At 38.4% G+C, this 19,436-nt stretch overlaps 1 protein-coding gene across 1 annotated transcript in view; it reads right to left on the bottom strand.

Moving 5' to 3' along the window:
• Positions 1 to 456: 456 nt before the first annotated feature.
• NR1H4 (nuclear receptor subfamily 1 group H member 4) overlaps positions 457 to 19,436 on the bottom strand; it is a 52,570-nt gene continuing 33,590 nt past the window's right edge. The window contains exons 6-8 of the mRNA XM_012554790.2: positions 17,641 to 17,787; positions 3,506 to 3,619; positions 457 to 817 (exon numbers count right to left, since the gene is read on the bottom strand). Coding sequence (XP_012410244.1) covers positions 579 to 817; positions 3,506 to 3,619; positions 17,641 to 17,787 — 500 coding nt within the window. The 3' untranslated portion in view covers positions 457 to 578. The remainder of the gene's footprint in view (positions 818 to 3,505; positions 3,620 to 17,640; positions 17,788 to 19,436) is intronic.

Here is a 19,436-nt window from a genome sequence, read left to right as displayed (position 1 = left end):
TACTACTCTCCCTTAGACAATGAAATGATCAGAGGGCTATTACAAATGAATGGATATTCATCATGGCTTCTCCAGGGATGAGAAAGTGTCATTTATGTTGTGAGAGTTTTCCTCTAAATTACCCCCCTCAGGTTCAATAGGATGTCTTCCATCATTCAAAGAAATAAAAGATTGTATATTTTTCTATTTTTGTTCCCAAAGAAAAGTCTATTGTCATTATGTTTGGTTTATTGCTAACATTGAACACAACTCTTCAATAAAATATATGCAATAAGGTAACATGAAGAGCAAAATGAGATTTTTGCCTATTTTAATAGATAGAATTGAAGTAACAATCAACTAGGCAAACAAGGCATGCCAATTAGAAGGAAAGATTCCCCGAAGCCTTGTAAAATGCAATGCAGAGAAAGTAAGTCTGTCTAGCCCCATATTTACAACTGTGGAAGTTATACAGTTACTACATAAATATACGTCAAGATTCTTAGGTGGAACCAGGTACAAATGAAATAAAGGAAAGTTATACATTGGATTTCTATTATGAGGGAAATAAAGAGTACCCCCCATTCCTTGCACCCTCATCACTGCACGTCCCAGATTTCACAGAGAAGTGGTGTAAACTTGTGATCATTCACTCTCCATGACATCAGCATCTCTGCATGGTGATGGTTGAATGTCCGCAATTCAGTCAAGCGACCCAGGAGACATGCAAAGTGTTGAGGATTTTCAGGCTGATAAATCTTGCACAGCTTTTGTAGCACATCAAGCAGTGGTTCTTGCAGCTTCTCTACTGCTTCTCTATCCTTTATGTATTGTCTGTCTGTTTTGAAGTTTAGAATAAAATGGCAAAATAAAAAAGTGGAAAAGTATTAATTTGGTATAATTAAGCAATATTCACTTTTTGAAATGTAACTTATAAACACTGTGTACATAAAATATACAAATTGTAAATGTTCAACATGATGAATTTTACACATCTATATACCCATATATAGGTGGCACAAATGATTAAGCGCTCGACTACTAACCAAAAGGCTGGCACCCACATACGGGCGTCTTGGAAGAAAGGCCTGGTGATCTGCTTCTGAAAGGACACTGCCTTGAAAACCCTTTGGAGCAGTTTTGCTCTGCACGCATGGGGTCTCCATGAATTGGAATCGACTCAATGGCAACTGATTCATACCCATTTAATCACAACTAGATAAGATACAGAACATTTATAGCTCCCAAAAAGGCTCCCTAAAGGTTCCTTTCAGTCAGAACCTCCATATTCTTGTCTCTACCACCTTAGATTCATTTTGCTTGTTTTTGAGCTTTAAATAAGTTGAACCGCACAGTATGCACTTTTTGGCCTGACTTCTTTGGCTCAACATGTTATCTGTGAGATGCATCTGTGTTGCTGCATGTCGCAGTTATTCTTTTTTATTGCTGTCCACACAACATTCTGTTACATGACTATAGCATAATTTACTCATTCTGCTGTTGACAGACATTTGGGTTGTTTCCAGTTTATGACTGTTAATAAAGCTGCTATGAACATTCTTGTACACATCTTTTGATAGAAACAAGCACTTATTTCTGTTGGGTATATTCCCAGGAGTGGAATTACTGGGTCATAGGGTATGTACATGCATAGTTTTAATAGCTACTGCCCAACAGTTTTCCTTTTTTTAATAATTTTTTTCATGGCAAAGTAAATAAAGTAATGGCTAGTTTCTGCCTCAATATCATGTATAAAACTTGCTTAAAGCTAACTTTGTAACTATTCATTATAAATCATGAACGTGGCATCATTGCTCCAAGACTATTAAAATAATTTAAAAATACTTATGCATGGAGAGGTTCATTTCAACATCGTTTAAAACAGCAAAAAAGAAAACATTCTGAATATCCAAACATGATAAAGATTAAATAAATTATTGTACATCCATACAATAGACTATAACACATGCTTTACAACAAACTTTACCAATATAATTTTTAATGACAGGGGGAAGTACTTTTGAAGAAATGTGAACTTAAAAAAAAAAGGTACAAGAAGTCCCTGGGAGAAGCAAATGGTTAAATGCTGGCTATTAACCAAAAGGTTAGCAGTTCGAATCCACTCAGATTTGTTTTTTTTTTTTAATTCTACTTCAGGTGAAGGCTTACAGAACAAATAGTTTCTCATGAAACAGTAGTACACATGTTGTTTTATGACATTGGTTAACAACCCCACGACATATCAACCCTCTAACTTCTCAACCTTTTTATTTTTGGTGAAAATGCACATAGCCAAAGATACACCATTTCAAAAATTTCTACATGCACAGTTCAGTGACATTGACTACACTCTTCCAATTGTGCTGTTATTCTCACTTAAGATGAAGGCTTACAGAACAAAATAGTTTCTCATTTAACAGTTACTACAAATGTTGCCCTATGACAATGGTTAACAATCTCACAACACATCAACAATATCCTTACTCAACCTTGAGTTCCCTATCACCAGCTTCCTTGTCCCCTTCTGCCTTCTGGCCCTTGTCACTGGACTCCTGTACCTCGTTAGTCTCATTTGGTTTTACGGGGTCCACTCAGATTTTTGGCCTTGGAAAAAAGGCCTGGTGATCTGCTTCCAAAAGGTCACAGCCTTGAAAACCCTATGGAACAGTTCTATTCTGCACATAAGAGGTTGCAATGAGTCGGAATTGACTTGACAGCAACTAACAGCAACAATCAGTGCCATCATCATTACCATCATCACCTTACTAACCATTAAAACAAAGAAGTACAGTATGTTCTCTACTATGTTAGAAATTACGTTAATTTTATTTGGGTCCCTGCTCAAATGCCTTTCAAGAGGCTTTCCTAGATCATTAATAAAATAGCCTTCCCCTGTCACTTTCTTTCCTCACATCCTCATCTTCGTTTTGTGGAGCACTTACCACCTCCTCAAAAAAAATTTTGTTTCAAATGAGACTAATGGGGCACAACAGTCCAGGAACAAGGACTAGAAGGCAGAAGGGGACGGGAAAGCTGGTAATAGGGAACCCAACGTTGAGAAGGGACAGTATTGACATGTCATGGGGTTGTTAACCATTGTCATAAAACAATATGTATACTGTTTAATGAGAAACTGTTCTGTAAACCTTCATCTAAAGTACTATAAAAAATTTTTTTTTTTTGTTCATTTATCATCTCTCCCACCCAGCTAGAAAGCCCATTCCATGGGAACTGGATCCTGCCTGTTTTCCTCATTGCTGTATTCCCAGCATCTAGAACCATGTTTAGCACATAGTAGGTATTCAATATGCATTCACTGAATGAATGAATATGATGTTTAGAAAAAAGACTGAGAAGAAGTACACTAAAATGTTAGTAATAGCTCAGTTCGAGTGGTAGGATTATTGGCCATTTTACATTTTTCTTTATGTTTCTGTGTCTTCCAAAATTTCTTCAATAACATTATTACTATTACACCGAGAAAAAACTGAACGGCACAAAATGTAAAATGTAATGTGGAAATTACCTGGAGAGAGGATAACAATTGCTGTAAGCAAAGCATACTCTTCTTGAGTCATTTTCAATTCTCCAACACTTTTGTAAAAACTAAACATAGGCTTTATATATTCATCAGAGATACCTATGGGAGAAATTTGAAAAATTGCTGTGGCATAGTAATATTTTTGAATGATTAAAAAGTATAAAGTACAAACATGTTATTATATGCTCTGTTATGGATTGACTTGTGTTCCCCAAAAAGGTATGTTGAAGTCTTAACCTCTGGTACCTATGAATGTGATCTTGGTTGGAAATAGGGTCTTTGAAGATGTCATCAGTTAAACAAGAGGCCATACTGGAGCTCTGGTGGCACAATGATTAAGCACTTGACTTCTAACTGAAAAACTGGCAGTTTGAACCCACCCAGTGGCTCTGTGAGAAAAAGATGTGGCAGTTTGCTTGCATAAAGATTACAGCCTACGAAACCCTACGGGGGCAGTTCCATTCTGTCACATTGGGTCACTATGAGTTGGAATTTACTTGATAGCATCTAATAACAGCAACAACATACTGGAGTAGGGTGAGTCCTATCCACTCGGAGTGGTGTACTTATAAAAGAGACATAGAGAGACAAATGGGCAGGAAGGAAGGCCATGTGAGGATACATCTACAACCAAAGGAACTCCGGGTACTACCAGAAGCTGGGAGAGATAAATCCCTAGAGACTTTAGCACAGCCCGGCCAAGACGTTGATTTGGATTTCTAGGTTCCATGACTGTCAGAAAGTAAATTTCCGTTGTTTAAAAGCCACCCATTTTGTAGTGCTTTGTTATCACAGCCCTAGGAAAGTAATATACACACATATGTCAATATTCACATCTAAATACACATTCAAATAATTAATGTATATTATTTGTTCCAGCCCAAAACAGGACATTGCAAAGAATATCAGTTAACGAATTCCTCAGATATATATAATCTAAGCAATGATTTGCATGTCTTTGATTTCAGTAGTACCTTCAGTTCAGCTACTAATATCTGACAATAAATGACAAAAAAAAAAAAAAAAAAAACAAATCCCTTGCCATCAAGTTGATTCCAACTCATACCAACTCTATAGGATAGAGTAGAACTGCCCCGTAGGGTTTCCAAGGAGCGGCTAGTGGATTCGAACTGCTGACCTTTTGGTTAGCAGCTGAACACTTAACCACTGCGCCACTAGGGCTCCACAATGAATGATAAGGTTGTTAAATTGCCAAAAGAATCTCAGAACTTCACCATTTTCTAGATGAGGTTTAGTTAATCATTTTGATATTAATGTCTATAATTGAGGCATAGGTAGCATGTTAAAGAACCAACAAAAAATTATTGTTTTTCAGTTCAGAAGTATAAACAACTCCAATTAATAAATTTGCTAGGGTTCTTATCAAAGGGCTCTGGTTTCTCTGAGAAGTACCAAGCCTGTTTCTCCATTTGCTTACTAGGCATTTCTACTTGGCTATTGTCTTCAAAAGGAGCCCTGGTGGCACATAGGTTAAGAGCTTGGCTGCTAACAGAAAGACTGGTGGTTCAAACCCACCCAGCAGCTCTGTGAGAGAAAGACCTGGCAATCTGCTCCCATAAAGATTATAGCCTAGAAAACCCTGTGGAGTAGTTCTGCTTTGTCACATGGAATCGTTATGAGTCGAAATTGACTTGATGGCACCTAACAACAACAACAATATTCTCTTCAAACTCAATAGGTCCAAAATCACAACGTACAGAACTAAACTCCTCATCCTCCTCCAAATCCAGACCTCGCTCAGTGATTGCTATCCTCACTCATTCAGTTGTCAGGCCTGACATTTGAGATTCACTTCTCCTAACTCAGGTGGGGAGTCGTGTGGATTCTACCCACTTATTCTCACTCGACTGACCCTCTCCTTCCACTGCCCTGACATTGGCTTAGTGTAAGCCCTGTCTTTTTTTGTCTGGATTACTGCAGTCGCCTCTTCACTGGTCTTCCTCTTCAATTTCATCCCTTTCAATCCATCCTCTATGCAGATACCAGAATCCCTTTCTAAAACTCAGATTGTACCCTGTCTCCTCACAACCTTTCAAAAGCTCTCCAGGTGAAGTTTTGATTATTTTTCTTTTTACATAGAAACCTTTGGGATCTGGAGCCCTGGTGGCTCAGTGGGTAAATGCTATGGCTGCTAACCAAAAGGTAGGCAGTTTGAATCCACCAGTCGCTCCTTGAAAACTCTATGGGGCAGTTCTACTCTGTCCTATAAGGTCGCTATGGGTTGGAAATGACTTGACAACAATGGGTTGGTTTTCTTCAGGATCCATTTTCTGACTATCTTAACACCCACTACTCAACCCACATGATAGTAGGAGTTTACATTTATTGGGTACTCATCAAGTTTTAGTCACTGTTCTAAGCACTTCTTATGCTATAACTCATTTAATATTTCTGACACCCCATGAGGTAGGCACAGAGAGATTATGTAAAGTGTCCAAAGACACACAGCTGGTGAGAAGTGGAGTCAGGATTCAAACCAAAGCTGGCAGGCTCTAGAGTCCTGGCTCTTCACTCTGATAAGCTGCACTGCCTCTCTATCACACAGCCCTTGCTCCAGCCATATTCAGCCAACAGTCTCACATTGCCAGGCTTTTATCCATGCTGTTCTCTCTACTTGGAATATCCTCCTTCTTTATCTAGCTTCACTCTTTAAGACGCCTTTGTGTCACTTCCACCACTCATTCAACGAATTAGTTTGGTGCCTGTTCTGTGCATGGCTCCATCCCAGAAGATCCTTGGCTGGGAAATTGTAGACACAGAGAAAAAAAGACTGTGATGTGAATTAGGGATGAATTAAGATGAGGGTGAGTTTCCCAGGATTGGTCCAGACCAGAGTAAACGGCTCTATCCCTTCCCAATCAGACCTACAGCCATAATGCTTGGGTTGAATTGAACCAGAATAAAACTGGATTCCAGATGCCAAAGAGTACAATTGTCTTATGTCATCCTTCACTGAATCAGAAAACCTAAATCCCCACCTTTGCAACAGCCTGTAGAATACTCCCAGATTGGATCATTGGCCTTTCTTTCTCTAGTCAAAATACCACAGTCTTCTCCCCTTTGACTTTTGATTGACTCCAGTAAGTTCAATGAATAATACCTTTGTTGAATAACTTGGAGATTATGTAATGTGGAAGATAGCCCTTTATCTAGCTGTTATATATTGGGCCGAATACCCATGACCAAAAGTAGATACAGCTGTAAAATGCAGAGAATTGGAGCATGGTGAGTCCGAGAATACCAGTCCAGCTTTCCAACAAACATAGTGATTAAAAGCTAGTGAGCCACCTCTGAGTTTGATAGCTGACTCCATGGCTTGATCTTGGGCACATTACCTAAACTCTTTAAGCCTTAGTTTATTCATCTGTGAAATGTAGATTACAATAGTGTTATATGAGACAATATACGTAGAGTGCTTAGCACAATGTCTGGCTCATAGTAAGCGGTCAATAAATGTTAAGGAAAATCATAATAACATATTATTATTGTTATGTGGGAGAATTGGATCAATACATTAGTTTAGCTTAATCTCAGTTCCTCTTGATCTTGGTTAGATTAAGGTCATATACTTATGTCTTTACCAAGTTATGTGTTTGCAATTTCCTAGGGATGAAACAAATTGTCTGATCAGTGAATTGCTTCAGTATTTTTCTAGGTACTAAAGCTAAATTATGATCTGTATTGTCTTGGTAGGGCTGTTCTTTTTCACCTTCAAAAAAAATGGCAGTCTTTAGGCTGTCTTCAGCATTTAGGGACTACGTCCATCAACTGCAGTTGCCTGAAATGGCTGTACCATTACTTTAAATAGCATATGAGAATTTGGGGGATATGATTTAAGCCAGCTGATTTTTAGTATTTAAGACCTCATATTTGAGTATTGAATTTCTTATTTTATTTGTCTTTCTAAATCTCCACTCACCCTCCAAAGATGTTACCTCCATTAGCTATCTAATTGCAGTTGATAATTTTTAAGCAAAATTAGGTAAAAATGCTTATTATGATTGTTTCATCTTCTGCATGATTGTAAGGGCCAAGAATGAATATAGGGAAAATGTAGGAAAAAAAAATAGAAGAGTTTTTAAAACATAAGATTTCCTACAGGGTAGATCAAATATAAATCTGCTTTTGGAATTTATCAATAATCAGAATTAACTGTGCCAATATAAATTAAAGAGGTATTTGAACTGCTAGTGCACCAGCAATTTCTAACACAAGAAATGTAATAATAACATCATCCTGAAGGGGACAGCCTTTTCCTGCTTCCTTCTTTGTGCAGACTCACTTAAGATTTGCTTTTTTTTTTTGGCTCTTATGACCAATTGGCTGATTTTTGGTCACAAGGGGGAGCTATTTTCTAACTTAGCCACAAAGACTTTACCATGAAAAACTTCACAGATGTGAAAAACGGTTTATGTTTCTTACTTGTTTATTTTTCTTTTTTTAAAAAAGAGGTCTATGATTGATAAATTAATTCTTCCATGATCAGAAATATTTTAGAGAATAACCACTTGGTAGAATTAACACTGTGCTGTTCTCAGTTGTTATTTTAAATGTAAATATCATTTGTTTCCTACTTCCTAGATTTAATTGGGAGCAAAAATAAACCAGAGGTTAGGTACATATTATACAAGACACATTTCCTGCTATTTTAAATACCTGTTTATGATTAATTGGAGCCCCTGGGTAGTGCAAACAGTTAACGTGCTAGGCTGCTAACCAAAAGGTTGGAGATTTGAATCCACTCAAAGGCTCCTTGGAAGAAAGTTCCGGCAATCTGCTTCTGAAAAATCAGCCATTGAAAACCCTATGGAGCATATTTCTACTCTGACACACACAGGGTCACCAAGAATCAGAGTTAACTCAACAGCAACTAGTATATGATTACTTAAAATTGACAGTCTTAAAAAAGACCAAGAACCTTGTTAAAATGTTGCTATTTTCTCAAAACCATGTAATCTGAGATTTTTCTAGAAATGACAACACCATCCCATAGCATAGAAGTTAAGATATAAGCACACATGGCCTACAAGGCTATGTCTGTCTTCTGCTTTCCTTTCAACCTAAGCTCTCTCCATCCCAATGGTTTCCATATGAACTAATGACACCAGCTCTTTTAGATTCCTGAAGCTAATTCAGTTCATTGCCTACACAGCACATCTACACTTCCCCATGGCTTTGTACTACTGGGGAGGCAGATCCCAGCCCCAGCCAAAGTTCAGCCACTGTTGTTCTCATTTCTCATGTCAGAGGTTGACGCAGGCAGGGATGGTGGTGCAATTCTGGAAAATGAGACCAAAGGGGAGTGTACTGAGGGTTCCTAAGAAAGATTGTCATGCTCAGAAAGAGACAGTTTCCTTTTCCTTTGGCCATTGTTGTGCCTGGATGTGATGCCTGGAATTGTTGTGGCCATCAGATGACCAGGAGGAGAACCAGCCCAAGGGTAAAGCCAGTGCACCAACGATCGCCAAGCAGAAAGAGGAAAAGAACCTGTGTTCTTAAGGGTGGGTTGAGCCCCTGAATTAACCAATTCTGGAGCAACACTTCCTCTGGGTTTCTTGTTTGAGCTAATACATTTTCTTACTTTTTAAGCCATGTTGGGTTGGATTTTTCTGTTACCTGCAGCCGAAAGCATCCCAGTTGACAGCTTCTCCAACAAAGGAGCTACACTTTTATGTCTTCATGTACCAGCAAGACCTAATCTGGCCAGCTATTTTTCAGCCACTAAGACAAAGGAAGAAGTTATTCCATTTTGAAAGTAGTTATTTTTTGAATTGCTAATTTGATGGCAGCTTTTCCATAGGGCCAACAGTATGGCACAAATGGCTCCCTGGGTGGAGTCTAGTGGTTGAAATAGAGGTCAGGGTCCAATCTGTTCGCACCAATGGAATGGCACCATTGTCCTAATAGCATCCCTTGCTCACATACATCTCAAAACTATGTCACTTTGATCACAAAAATTAGCAAAGCATAATACTACCTAATTTAACAGACATTGTAAAGTTGTGAGATACATTCTCATTCCAATAAATACTGAATTGACTGTGTTACTTATGTCTGTCACGAGGATCAAAACATTTTTTTAATTATGCATTTCAGGGGTTATTTATATTTGAAATTAAAAGAATGTCTTCTGATTAAGACTTTATAGAACAAGTTGGCTTGGTCTATGAGAAATTATTTCCTTAATGTGAAAATGTCAACCTATTCAGTGTTAGCAAGACTATTTCAATTCTACTATACTTTATGGTATCATATGATTATTCCTATTTTTATTAAATATCTCAGTTTAAAATATCATCATAATACTACATTAACTAAAATCATCGATGCATTAGGGTTGTGTAGAAACAAGTTAGCCACAGATCGTGCCAGACATATGTTTCTGAAGCCTTAATTAACGTAAGTAAACACTGTAACCCTCATTAAGCAAGTGAATCTCAGGAGGCAGTATCTTTGTGTATGTAATTAGGTTTTAATAATAGCAAACAAAAGGGTATGAATTTGACAAACAAGAAAAGAAATTTCACATTATACAATGTAAAGAGTTCTGTAGTCATGAAGAGGGTGATGAGACGTTATGTTACTCTGGAATTAAATGTACACTAAAAATAAGAACGTGTTTTATTAGCATAAGAATAAAAAGTTATTCTGAAAGGTCATCTTGCAAGATCAGGTTTTTATGTAGTATGTGGACGAGGCAATATTCTGGAAATCTACAGGGAGAAGAAAATTCATAAATATTAATAAACAGGAGCGTCATTATAGATAATAAAATACAAGGCAGCATATGCGTTTGGATGGTTTTTATTGTCACAATATGTGGTTGATATTTGGGGAAAGTATCTTACTATCAACCAGAGGCATTCATAGTTATATAGATCATATTGTGGAAAACTTCATTACTGAAATTTTCTGAAATTTACAGAATCACAAGTTTTGAAACTTGTGAAATTACAAGCAAGGTATTTTTTCTTTTTGATTATGTATTTTTAACCTGCAAGACCCTCATCATTTCTCACCTAATTATTGCATTAGTGTCTTTACAGATCTCCTTGCTTCTTGTTTCAACCCCTCCAAACCATCCTTCACATTACTATTAGAATGATCTTTGTAAGGTACAGCCATGGTCATGTCATGTCTGCTCAGAATATTACAAAGGCTCCCAATTATATAAGAGCTAAATTAAATTAATTTGTGGTATTTGGTGTCCTTCATAATCCAGCAATTTCTACATTCTTAGCTTCATAAGTATTATTTTCCAATAATATCAAGCCACTTGTGCGTCCTGTACATGGGTGGTTTCTCATGCCTCCACACCTTCGCACTTGCTATTTCTGTTTGGGATGCCTTTCTCAGGGTTTTTGTAGCTTCACATGTTCTTCGTCATCTTCCATAATTTGATCATCAAGTTTGTGAGCCTTTCCTGATTCACCAAGTAGACTCACCCAGGAAGGCAGGCACTCTTTTATGCTCCAATTTCATTTTGCATGTATACTTTCCTTATAGTACTTATCACAATGCACATTGATTTGGAATCATTTGCTTGTCCACCTTCCCTACTTGTTTGTGAGTTCCTGGAGAACAAAGACCATATATTCTCATCTCCATACCCTCAATAACTATAGAGTGCTTGGCACAAAGTAAGTTTTCAACTTATATTTGTTGAATGAGTCACTCAATATATGGCCAGAAAGATCTCCTATAAAGTGCCACTTTGTTGTACATCTTCACAAACATTTACTGCAGGATTTATCACACATAGAAGACACTGTTACTTGTCCTCTAGTATCTACTTTCTCCTTCTAGAGCAGGGTTTTTCAACCTTGGTACTACTGACAATTTGGACTAGATAATTCTCTGCTGAGGGAGGCTGATGATTAGCAGCATCCCTGGCTTCTACCCACTAGATGCCAGCATTATTCCTTCCCCCCTAGTTATGACAATCAAAAATGTCTCCAGACTTACCAAATGTCCCCTAGGGGCAAAGTCATCCTAGTTGAGAGCCACAGTTCTATAATGTAGAATAGCCTTCTTAGCTAGGCATATGAATGCCTAGAATAAAAACTGCTTTCCCAGCCTTCCTTGAATCTGGGTGTAACCAGGAAACTAAGTTCTTGCCAATGGGATGTGAGTGGAAGTCGTGTGTGCCACTGCAGGGTCATTCCCTTACAGGGAGAGTGTGGCTTTCTTTTCTCCTCTGCACTGGCTGGAATGTGGATGTAGTAGTGAGCCACTGTGGATCATGTGGATGAAATTAACACTCAATGGAAGGATGAGCAACAAGACAGAGGGAGCCTAGCTCCCTACCCATGTGAAGCTTCCCTACCAGCTCTGCTCTCCTTATGCCTAGATGTTACAACATAGAAATAAACTTATATCTTGCTTAAGCCACATTGTTTTTGGTTTCTGTTACAGCAACAAAACCTCTAACCTAATTTATACATGACACTCATTTGCAATTATTTCTTTTAACATCTGTTCTCTCTAGAAGATGAAGTCCTTGAGGGTTGTGACTTTATCTTATTCGTCTCTGTATCTCCAGAGTACCTGGCCAATGTTGTTGTTGTTAGGTGCTATTGAGTCAGTTCAAATGAAACACCGTCAAGTCCTGTGCCATCCTTACAAACATTGCTGCTTGAGCCCATTGTTGCAGCCACTATGTCAATCCATCTTGTTGAAGGTCTTCCTCTTTTTTGCTGACCCTCTACTTATCAAGCATGATGTCCTTCTCCAAAGACTGGTCCCTCCTGATAACATGTGCAAAATACGTGAGATGAAATCTCACCATCCTCACTTCTAAGAAGCATTCTGGCTGTACTTCCAAGACAGATTTTTTTTTGTTCTTCTGGCAGACCATGGTAACTTCAATATTCTTTGCCAACACCGTAATTCAAATGCATCAGTTCTTCTTTGGTCTTCCTTATTCATTGTCCAGCTTTCACGTACATATGAGGCAATTGAAAATACCATGGCTTGGGTCAGGCACACCTTAGTCCTCAAAGTGACATCTTTGCTCTTTAACACTTTAAAGTGGTTTTTGGCAGCAGATTTTCCCAGCGCAATACATCCTTTGATTTCTTGACTGCTGCTTCCATGGGTGTTGATTGTGGATCCAAGTAAAATAAAATCCTTGACAACTTCAATCTTTTCTCTATTTATCATGATGTTGCTTATTGGTCCAGTTGTGTGGATTTTTGTTTTCTTTATGTTGAGGTGTACTCCATATTGAAGTCTTGATCTTCATCAGGAAGTGCTTCAAGTCCTCTTTGCTTTCAGCAAGCAACATTGTGTCATCTGCATATCTCAGGTTGTTAATGTGTCTTCCTTCAATCCTGATGCCTCATTCTTCTTTATATAGTCCAGTTTCTCAGAGTATCTGGCCCATAGCAAGTACTCAATAAAAGTGTTGAAAAAATGAGTAGAGAGATAAACAGACAAATAAAGGTCCCAGTGAAAATGGTCTTCCATTGTTATTGGATGGTTACAGTATTGGCAGAGACAAATGGAAACAATAAGGTTCTAAACAGACTCAGGGTTCATGTAGGGAGAGAAGGAGGGTTAATAAGCCTCCAATCTGAGAACTATGGGGGTGTATTCTGAGATGATAACCTGAGTCAGAAAGGTTTAACTATTCTTAGGGTTTGGGGGATGTCCGTCATCTCTACAACTGACTCTTCAATGAAAGGTGTTATTTAGGTTAAAAAAAAAAAAAGAACATATTGGAAAGTGTTAAATTTGAAAAAAAGGATAGACAGGACATGGGAGAAACAGAACATTTGCTTCTGCCTGCTGAAGGTAGCTGATATATCAGTCACAGAGAGGCTTCAGAAATATGGGACAGCCAGAACCCAAGTGAGACTGAATGTAAGCACTGCTGGGCCTTGTTCTTGGAGCTGTTGCATCTTCACGGATAGAACCACTCTGTTCACACAAACAGGCTCAGCCCCACCCCAGACTCAGGAAACCATGGGGATTCCCATGTTATATCTAATTCTAGGAACTTTGCTCTGGCCTTGCTCCTAGTAATGGTCTTTGTGTTGATATACTAAGCTTGGGGAGTCCATCTTCCTCTGAGCCGTCCTCTTGGGGCTTGATCATATTTCCTTGAACCCCAGCTCCTATGGAATGCTCTTGAGATGTACCTTTTGCCTGACATATACTCTTATGGCACCTGATCCTGTGTAGAAAGCACTCCTGCTCCCCTCTTAGACTGACTCTGCCACCTTCTTTGTTGTTAACCCGTTGCTAATTCCCAGGACTTTCTCAACGCTCCTGACACATTCCAATGGATCTACCAGGACTTAGTCCTTGACCTCTTCTCATTGGATGCCTCTCACAACCAGTAGAAGCTTGTTCTGATACCTCTTAGGGAAGTGCCAATCTCACTACCAATGCCAGTGGCCAGGACTGAACTTGGAAAGAAGAGTGAGGACCAAGTGCCTTCACAACCTAGAGTATCAGATGTGATGGAGCAACCAGCAAAATGACTGAGGAAAAGCAGCCAGTAGGGTAAGAGGAGAACAGAGAGGGTGATCTCCCCTTTATTCCTCAGAAGCAATTTCTCCAATTAATCTCTTATAAATCTAATCCCATCTTGGTATCTGCTTCATGTAGAACCCAAACTCACACAAACACTTAGAATACAGCCTGACACATAGTAGATGATAAATAATTATTAGTTCTTCGTACTATGATTAATAGATCCATACATCATGTATATATGCTTTTTATAAACATTTACAATTTCCCTCTTAGTTTTCCAGTAAACTTTTTTGAAAAAAATCTTTTTTCTCTCAGCTGAGCCAGAGTGAAAAGAGATTTTCTCCACTGCAGCCACATTGGGGAAGGTCATCGTGGAAATGGTAACACTGGATTTGGCTCAGGACCCAGGAGATTTGATGGAGCCAGGCAAAGAGATCAAAGAGAAGCTGAGCACCCAGGAGAAAAAGAGAGCTGGGACAGCTGCTGGATAATTCTGCGTAAGATGTTCCCTCATCAAAACATTTCAGTTCATATGGCAGAGATTGCACCCCTAGTTTTCCTTGTCTGACACCTAAATCAACTTTAAATGACTCATCTATGAGAAGGAGAAAGAACACAGCAGAGCTTCCCAACCCAAACTGTCTTTTCCTTTTCTTACCTGCAAATGCAAATTCCCAAAATTTACTATACGTAAGGTCTGGCGAAAGGGCACTGTGTTGCTTAGTTGTCAGGTGGGGATACCAATCACTCTGGTATTCGGGGGAAAAACTGTTTGAGAAATAAATAAAGGGGCAAGACTCATAGCTGCAGACAAATCTCCATTCATTCATTTTTTCATCCCACGGATTTCTATTGGACATCCTCTACAAGCCAGGTATGTGCTCAGTGCCTAGGGTAAAATATGATTCAAAAAGAGGCAGTCCCCACCTTAAGGAGTTTCTAATATCAAAATCCAGGCAAGACTATGCGGGATAAATTATTAAAGTTAGACATGATTTCAAAGAGATCAAATTAGTTATGGGCCTATTTCAATAGCTTAAAAAATATAGGACATAGAGCTAATAAGCAGTGAGCTTAGATCCAAGCCAGATTCCAGAGAGGGTACTCTTAATCATCGGTGCCTCTTGATGTATAAAACAAATAACACACTAGAACAGGACCCTTTGGTAGGTAAGAGACCCGTCTGTAAAATACAAACTACTTTGTCATGTGAGTCATCACCCCTTTTTATTTTATTAGCTTTTAAAAAATTAGATTTTGATGTATGGGTTTTGTTAAAGAGAGCACCTTGCCAGTCCATGGAAGTCAGGACCAAGTAACTCACCAAGAGGCTTTATCCACCACAGGTTATAGCCACATTAATTTTCTGCATACAGAGAAAACCACTAACTTACGTTTGATAGCCTAAGCTAACAATTAAGTTAATATGCATGAAACTTCAGCAGCTTGCATTCTTTAACTCCTTCCCAAGTTGAATTTTCAAATTACTGCTTGTAGCTTTAAAAACAAGATACTTAAGAAGCTGGTAGAGTGATTGGCTAAAGCATCAATCCAAAAAATTGAATGAGTTAAGAGAAGAAAAGCTGTAAGTCTTATAGAAGTGGATGATGCCTTGGAGATGACCAGATTCAACCCTTCTCCCTTACCCCCAGCCTGGACATACACACACACACACACACACACACCCACACACACACACACACGCACATATGTACATGCACACACTCGCATACGTACACACACATGCACACAAGCACACACTGTATGAAATTAAGGCCCATATGGGAATCCATATTTTTTGACCACATGTCTTTCAAGGGGTGCAGAAGCTGCAGTGATCTATAACTCAGTTCCTTCTCCTCTTCTCCATTTCTCCCAATGCCAGGGCTCACGTCCTTGAAACTTTTCCCCTCCTAACTCATTTCTGCATCCTGACTCATCCTAACATTGCTGGAAGAGTAGCCTTTTAAAGTATGGTTTTGATGCTTTCCCACCTCTGCTCAAAAATCTTCAATGTCTCCCCATTACTTAGGAAATAAAGAACAAAATCTTTAGCACAGCATTCAAGGCCCTCAACCATCAGGTTCTGACATTTTCTTTTTTTTTCACCTTGAATGTTACCTTTAGTCTGATCAAAGTCAGTAACGCATTCTTTTTTTGTGTGCATGCCCTGAGCTTTCTTGCCTCCTCCCTTTGTCCCTGTTAGTCCCTCTCTCTGCACCTCCGTCCTCAGTATCCAACCCAAATGTCATTCAAGGCCCAGCTCAGACACCAATAAAACCTTTCCAACCCTCCCAATGAGAAGTCACCTCTGGTTTAGTTCTTCTCTTTCACATTTTACTTTAATTACCTACATACAGCTCTTACCTCCTTACTGGACTGTAAGCTTCTTAAGGGCAGGGAACAGCCTGATTCAGCTCTTCACTGCCACTAACCGTGTTTTTAACCTTAAATATTAGTTAAACTAATAAATCAATGAATATATAAGTATGATGTGTGTTAAAAAGTGTGTGTTTTTAAAGCTACCAGTAATGCTAATTATATTCTCAGTTTTTAATTAAGACGAGAAAACGTAATGACTATGGGAAGACTGTTGAAAAATATTTTTCAATTTTCAAATTGTTTTACTTATATCACAGATGCAGAATCACCTGAAAGTTCTCCTTCCAATCTCTCTTTTAAAATACTGATTTTAAAAGTATTTACACGTATCCCAGACAATGCTTTAGGTAGAAAAGATCTTGAGAAGTCCTTCAGGTAAACAAGCTCTTGAGAAGTCAATTCATATCATTCACCCCCTCCCACTCGGTATATACTCTCTCAGGAAAATAAGAACTTATTCTATTTTAAAACTCTCCACAGATAAATGACACAGAAACCCTTGTAGTCCATTCCAATGTCTCTTGTCCCTCCCTGTCACAGTATTACTCTGTAATAAGTTATACTGAGTTACTCGTGCTATTGCTTCATTTAGTCTCTTGAAAAGCAGTGTACACAGTGGTTAAGACACATGTATTCTAACTTTCTTACTGTCTGCCTCTGGGCAATTTATTTCACCTCTCTGTCTCAGTTTCCTCATCTGTAAAACTGTAACAATAATAGTACTTGTTTCATAGGATTTTTGCAAGGATTTAATGAAAGAATATATGTAAACTCTTTAAAACAGTGTCTGGAACCTAGTAGATGATACATAAATGCTGCTATTATTATTTCTTCTTTTACTTTGAATAAGCATGGATCATAGCTGAATATCTAGCACTTTCATACCTGGAGATTTTGAATAAATAAATATTTTTCTAGGTTGAATAATCCTAGTTCTTTTATGCTTTTAAAAAAATCAACCTAATTTTTCAATTTTTTAAAAAGTCCTTCTTTAACCCTTCATCTTAGTGCAGTGAAAAGAGTATTCTTCATATTTTTCTGTTGCAACAGGGATTTTAGAATAAAGCCTTTAAAAAGTATCATCTATTTAATACATTTTTTGAGAGCCATTCTCTGTGCCAGGCACAATAGGCATACAATGTTTTGTAAGGTAAGTATGAGCCCTGCTTTCATAGCACCTACGAATCCTTACCTGCAGAAAACAAAACTCTTTTACCCTTAACCAAACCACTTACCACTGTTTCGAATTCTTTCTTCCAGTAGGTCAGAATGTCCAGCTAGAAGTTTCCTATTGAAAATCTCAGCGGAACGGAGAAACATAGCTTCAACTGCAGAACCTTTCAGCAAAGCAATCTGATCTTCATGGTCCAAAGTCTGAAATCCTGATAAATATGATAATCACATCAGTATTAAGGAGCTATGAATCCTGTATAACAATTTTCCATCATCACCATCATCTTCATAAAGTGATTCTGTAACTGTTTTAAGATTAGATAGTCAAGTTGAGTGAACAAGAATCTATTACATTCCCTAAAATAAAGTTGACTTTTATCTTCACTGAGTAGGGTTTATTGAACACGTTGGGCAAAGAGATGTTAGTCCACACAAAACACTATATATATATATATAAATATAACTATATATATATATATATATAGTGTATGTATAAAAACAAACCTACTACGTTCAAGTCGATTCTGACTTATGGTGTCATAGTGACCCCATGTGTTACACAGTAGAACTGCTCCATAGGGTTTTCTTGTCTATAAAATTTACAGAAGCAGATTGCCAGGCCTTTCTTCTGTGGCACCACTGGGTGGGTTCAAACCACCAACCTTTAGGTTAGTAGTCAAGGGCAAACCATTTGTGCCACCCAAGGACACGCACACACATATGGAGGAAACAGGCTGATAAAAATGAAGCAATCCTCAGAAATCAGAGGCAGACCAATTCTGTTTGAGCCATTATTTCAGTCAGAACTGGTATAACAGGGTCAACTTTGTAGAATGGCAGCATCCATAGCCAGAAAAATCTTTACGTGAAACCAGAGGTTTAAAGGCTATTTGGCTGACTCATGAAACTTTTGTCAATCTGGAGAATAGGTAACATTTTCCAACAAAACCAGTAAAGTCATGTTGGGGTATCTACTCTGAGCTCAGCACTGTATGATGAGGGTGGAGAAAATCAGAGAAATATGAGAAAGAATTTCCAGTCTGAAGGAATATAACACTGCATGGGAAATCCAACATCCTTATCCAGGCTTATAAGGCCTTTGCTGTGAATTGAGTTGTGTCCCCTTAAAAGATGTATACCTAATAACTACAAAAACAAAGTTTGATTCTTTACCTGGTGTTATAGATTGCATTATGTCTCTCAAAACATATATTGAAGTCCTGCCTTTGCTGTGAATTGAGTTGTGTCCCCCTAAAAGACGTATACCTAATAACTACAAAAACAAAGTTTGATTCTTTACCTGGTGTTATAGATTGCATTGTGTCTCTCAAAACATATATTGAAGTCCTAACCTCAAGTACCTGTGAAAGTGACTTGAAGATATTATCAGTTAACTTGAGGTCATAATGGAGTAGGGTTGGCCCTAATCCAATCTGAGTGGTATCCTTGTATAAGAGGAGAAGAGACACAGAGAGACAGAGGGAAGAAGGCCATATGACCATGCATCTACAAGCCAACGAACTCCTGGAGCTACCATAAGCTGGAAGAGACAAGAAAGAATCTTCTCATGGCCTGCCTGACATGTTGATTTGGACTTCTGGCCTTCAGAATTGTGAGACAGTAAATTTCTGTAGTTTAAAGCCATCCAGTTTGTGTATTTTGTTATAGCACCCTTAGGAAATGAATGCAGCCTTTGTAAAATGGTACAGTTTCTGGCTGCCTCTGTGACCTCATTTTCTCCTCCTCCTTCTCAATCATTGTGCTCCCAACACACTGACCTCCTTTAAACACAGAACCTGCTTCTGCCTCAAGGGTGAATGCTCTTCCCCAGATATCCCCATGACCTACTTCCTCACTG

This window comes from Trichechus manatus, unplaced genomic scaffold (genome assembly GCF_000243295.1).
Source record: "Trichechus manatus latirostris isolate Lorelei unplaced genomic scaffold, TriManLat1.0 scaffold00027, whole genome shotgun sequence".
Classification (NCBI taxonomy): Eukaryota; Metazoa; Chordata; class Mammalia; order Sirenia; family Trichechidae; genus Trichechus; species Trichechus manatus.
This window is presented reverse-complemented; position numbering and strand designations above follow the sequence as displayed.